At 42.8% G+C, this 4,951-nt stretch overlaps 1 protein-coding gene across 1 annotated transcript; it reads right to left on the reverse strand.

Annotated features, from left to right (window-relative positions):
• Positions 1-322: 322 nt before the first annotated feature.
• On the reverse strand, positions 323-4,579 carry LOC149200829 (uncharacterized). The gene is made up of 2 exons (XM_089401091.1): positions 3,035-4,579; positions 323-2,566 (listed from the first exon to the last, which is right to left on the reverse strand). The coding sequence occupies exons 1-2, from the start codon at positions 4,577-4,579 to the stop codon at positions 323-325; spliced, it is 3,789 nt and encodes a 1,262-aa protein (XP_089257217.1).
• Between the last annotated feature and the right edge of the window lie 372 nt (positions 4,580-4,951).

The following is a 4,951-nucleotide window of genomic DNA, read 5'->3' on the forward strand; positions in this document are numbered from 1 at the left end:
ACCCAGTGAGTAGACCAGACACAGGCGGAATAAACCAAATCAATAGACCAGACACAGGCAGAATAAACCAGGTTAAGAAACCAGAGGGGCTTCCATACACCCTGAGCCGCGCAGGGGTGCGGAAAGCATAACGAGCAGAGAAAAACTGGATTGCAGATGTCCGCTGCAAACATCAGAGAGCACGCCATGATTAAATCACTTGTCTGAAGATCTCGAATCGAATGAACCATAAATGCTGTGACCAGAGCCTTAATTTCACATTCTGTAAACTGCTGGATCCGTCCAAGTGTGTGGACAGCTGCCGCTTCCGCATGCATTGTGTTTAACACGCAGTAATTACACCCGCATCCGGGGGTGTATCTTCCTTCGGATACATGTCATTTTTTACAATGGTATGAAAGTCGGAGAGTTGGTTCTCTGAGGCTATGCTGGAGAGAGGGCCTTCGAAGAAATCCATTTCGGTGTCCACTCCTAAATTAGCAAGAAAGTCCGCCAACTTGTTCCCTTCCCGTCTGATGTGTTTGAAGGAGATTGCTTGGTGATGAGAAAGCCATTGGTTTAGAAGCTCAAGTCTTGGAGCCATTCTCCAGCTGCTGCTGACTTTATGAATGGGGGATCCTTGCATAAGTTTTGAGGCCATATCGATGATAATTTGTGAGTCCCCTTCAACAATTAGAGGAAAGAAACCTCTGTCTTGCGCAAGATTAAGCCCTCTCCATAATCCTTCCAATTCCGCTGCATTGTTGGTGTTCCAGCCTTTTGAGCCAAAAAATGTTAGAAGGGGAGTGCCCTGATGATTTCTGAAGGCTCCGCCAAATCCTGCTTTCCCAGGATTACCCCTCGAAGCTCCGTCAAAGTTAAGTTGAAACACGTTTATTGGCGGTGGAGTCCAACTTGCTGGAGGATTATGATACCTTGTGGAATTGTTATTAGAAGAGAGCGGATGATCTAAGTGAATCTTCCAGTTGTCCCAGATAGTTTGTTCTTGCGGGATTGATGGGAAATCTTCTTGGGACCAGGCTTTAATAGACAGGGTTTCTTTAATATTTTGGTGTAATCCAGTCCATATCTGCTCAATAGACAGTGATTGATCTTTGAAGATTCTTCTGTTTCTCTCTTTCCATATATTCCACATTAGTAAACCAAGAATAAGCTGCCACAGTGTGTTTAAGAGTTTGCTTTGATATGGCTCTTGGCTCCAAGTGCGAAGAGTGCCTTTAATGTCCCCATGCACTCTGCCTTCCTTTTGACAGCGGAATGTAACCTTTTCCCACAATTTCCTTCCTAGCTGACAGGTTTGCATTAGATGTAATGCTGATTCCTCTTCCTGTTTGTAGTTAGGACATATGGAGGGCCTAGAGAAATTCCTTTTCCTGAGGTTGTCCCATGTGAGAATCTTGTTATGAGACAGAAGCCACAGAAAAGTAGACACCTTCGGCCAGATAGATGAATTCCAAATCTTATCCCATAAATTATCTCTGATTATCCTGTCTTTGATAATGACTTTGTATGCTTCTCTGGTGGTGAAAGTGCCCTTCTCCTCGTATCCCCACCTGAGAATATCCATTCCTGCCGATAATAGGATTTTTCGTTTTTGAAGTTCTGAGGAAAGAGAGAGTTGAATTTGCTCCGTGTTGTGCGGTATTATTTGACTAGCTTCTTTCCACTTTCTGTATTCTTGTGTGGAGAGTGAGTCCCAAAATTGACTCACCTTATCGTACTGATTTATATCTTGTTCTGGAAGGTTGGAGAGAGTGTCTCTGAGATTTGGAAGCTGCTGCCATGAGTCTTCCCAAAAACGTGCTGTGTTGCCATCCTTCACATCCCAGAAGCTATGCTTTTGTATTAGATTTCGGTGTTGAATGGCTGAGTTCCAGATGACTGAACCTTTACTTACTTCTGACATTCTGATTCTATCCTCTATGGGTGTATTTCTCGCATATTTCACTGTCCATAGGGAGGCCCAAGGAGTGCTGGGATTTGAGAGCCATCTCCACCAAATTTTGGCACCCATTACCATATTGCTGTGTTCTGGGTCTCTTAGCCCAATACCTCCAGCTTTCTTTGGGATACAGACATTCTCCCATTTGACCAGAGCCCACTTTCGATTTGGACCTGAATTACCCCATAAGAAGTTGCGCTGAAGCTGCTTTATTTCTTTAAGAACCCACTTAGGTGCAGCTAGAATAGAAAAAAGGTAAAGAGGCATGGAATGAAGAACAGCTTTAATGAGCACCAACCTGCTGGCCATATTAAGAGCTCTGTGGGTCCATAGGAACAGTCTAGCTTCAAGCTTTTCTAAAAGGTCTTTCCATGAGGAATGCTTGAGAGCAGAGGCAATTAAGGGAGCGCCCAGATACTTAGAAGGAAGGGATGCAATGGTGAAGCCTAGAATGCGGGCAATGGCTCTTTGGGTGAGAGGAGGGGTATTAAAGAAGAATATCTGAGACTTGACTTTGTTAATGAGGGCTCCTGAAGCATCAGAGAAGTTTGAAAGAATGGATTTGAAGGTACGAGCTTCTTGAACAGAAGGATGACCAAAAAGCATATTATCATCCACGAATTGCTGGTGAGAATAGGAGGGAGCATGGTGAAAAGAGAGACCTTTGAGGCTTTGAGAGAGGAGAGCCGATTTGATGTTGCGTCCTAGTCCTTCAGCTAAGATGACAAACAGAAAAGGCGAGAGCGGGTCTCCCTGTCTGATACCCCTAGAGGGACGGAATGTGGGTGACGGGATGCCATTGATGAGAATAGAGAAGAACGAGGAGGATAAAAGATTACTGACCCATCTAACCCAGGAAGGGGCAAAACCAAAGGCATTAAGGATTTTTTGAATATAAGTCCAACTTAGACTATCAAAAGCCTTAGATAAGTCAATTTTGAGTAACATACCTGGTTTTTTTGAATGCTTGAGGGAGTGGATTATTTCATGAGTTAAAATAATTCCATCCGTGATCTGTCGTCCTTCTACATATCCAGATTGTTCTGGAGAGATGATAAGGGGAAGCAAAGGCTTCAATCTGGAAGCTATAACCTTGGAGACAATTTTGTATATGATGTTGCATAGAGCAATCGGTCTGTATTTGTCCGGAGTATTGGATTCCTCTGCTTTGGGGATTAATGCAATAAATGTTGCATTCAGACCTGGATACATCCATCTCAAAGTACGTGATTCTTCCACGACCTGCCAGACTTCCCATTTTATTAAATCCCAGAAATGGTGAAAAAAGTTTGAGGTGAATCCATCTGGTCCCGGCGCTTTCCCTGCTTTTAGCTGATGCACAACAGTCTCAACCTCTTGAAGGCTTGTGGGCTTGAGAAGGAGAAGATTATGATCCTCAGTGATTAATTTGGGAATATGTCTGATGACTTTATCAATGGCCTCTGTTCGATCTATGTTAGGTTCTTGATTCACCTTTTTGAAGTAATTGAGGAATTCCTGTTCAATGCCTTCATGGGTTTCAATTTTACTTCCTTGTTCATTTTTGATATGGGAAATTTGATTGTTCATTCTTCTTTGCACCGTAGTTTTGTGAAAGAATTTCGTATTCTTTTCACCATCCTTCAGCCACCTAACTCTTGATTTTTGCCTCCAGAGAGTTTCCTCCTGTAAAGCTCTTTCAAGGATTTGATTTTCTATGTACTGCTCTTTCTTGGCTAGCTCTTCAGAGCGTCCTTCTGTGATGATCCTTTGCTGAATGATTTTCATTTCTTGATTGAGGGTTTCCTGAGCTTTAAATATGTTGCCAAAAATGGATTGGTTCCAGCGTTTAATTTCCCCTTTGAGATATTTCAGCTTCCGTTGGAATATAGACATTTTGGTGCCATCCGTAGGATTGAACTTTAGCCAAGATGCTCTGACAAATTCATTAAATTCAGGATGAGATAACCAAAAAGCCTCAAACCGGAAGGGGCGCCTAATACTGCAGCCAGATCGATTCCAATGGAGGGCTATTGGCCAATGATCAGAGCCTGAGACAGGAAGGATAGAGGCAATGAATTCTCCTCCTAAGTGAGTTGCATTATCTGATATCAGAAATCTATCAAGACGAGAGGCTATTTGCATTGGTTCTGCCCTCTTGTTGTTCCAAGTGAATAGGCCGTTATTTGAAGGGAGATCAATCAGCCAGTTGTTATGAATGAAGTCTTTTAATATGGATCCATCTCTATTGATTCTGCATCTGCCTCCCTTTTTTTCCTCCATTGTTGCTATCATATTAAAGTCAGCTCCGGATATCCATAACGGGTGCATCCTCTCTGTGTTCAGCTGCGTCAAGGTGTCCAGAATTTCAACTTTGTGCAGGGTTTCCTGAGGGAAATACACATTTGTCATATGGTCGTAGATATTGGTGCCAATTATGTGAAATATAGCTTGAATGAAATTTTTATTTGCATGTATGTTGTCCAGTTGAATCACTCGCACATCCCAGAGCACTGCAAGTCCTCCTGACGCACCCTGAGCATCAACAGCTGTTACTAACCCTCCTGGCCAGGCCTTTGCTGCTATTTTTTCCAAGACTGTCGAGTTACATTTTGTTTCTTGCAGAAAGAGAATGGTAGGTTTTTCCTCCATGAGCATGTTTTTTAGTAATCTTCCTTTTCTTGGGCTATTGAGCCCCCTAATATTCCATGAGATCAACTTCATTGAGAAGGTTTGGGGTTGGCATTGAAGTACTTGGTTAACTTGGCATATCGGCCTGATTCTACCAACACTTCTCCTATCTTGATGGTTCTTTCCAGAGTGGTTTTCCTTCCCCGTTTTTTACTGTCTTTGGTGATGAATTTCCCATCCCATTGGCTGCCAATTTGAACCCCTAATGAGTATTTTTTTTGGGCTCTATTGAGGACTTCCACTAGATTATCCACTTGTCGATCAGGTATTTTGTCGAAGTTTCCCGTTTTACAGGCTTGTTCTAGGCCTAGAATATCCAGCTCGCCAATATCTATAGAT

Source organism: Pinus tabuliformis, chromosome 2_1 (genome assembly GCF_031772625.1).
Source record: "Pinus tabuliformis cultivar Carrire ecotype Pingquan chromosome 2_1, CPIR1, whole genome shotgun sequence".
Taxonomy (NCBI): domain Eukaryota; kingdom Viridiplantae; phylum Streptophyta; class Pinopsida; order Pinales; family Pinaceae; genus Pinus; species Pinus tabuliformis.

Coding starts and splice junctions, on each gene's coding strand:
- LOC149200829 (XM_089401091.1), bottom strand. CDS start 4,579: ATGCTCATGGAGGAAAAACCTACCATTCTCTTTCTGCAAGAAACAAAA. Junction 2,567..3,034: donor TATACAAAATTGTCTCCAAG/GTTATAGCTTCC, acceptor TATTCTCACCAG/CAATTCGTGGATGATAATAT.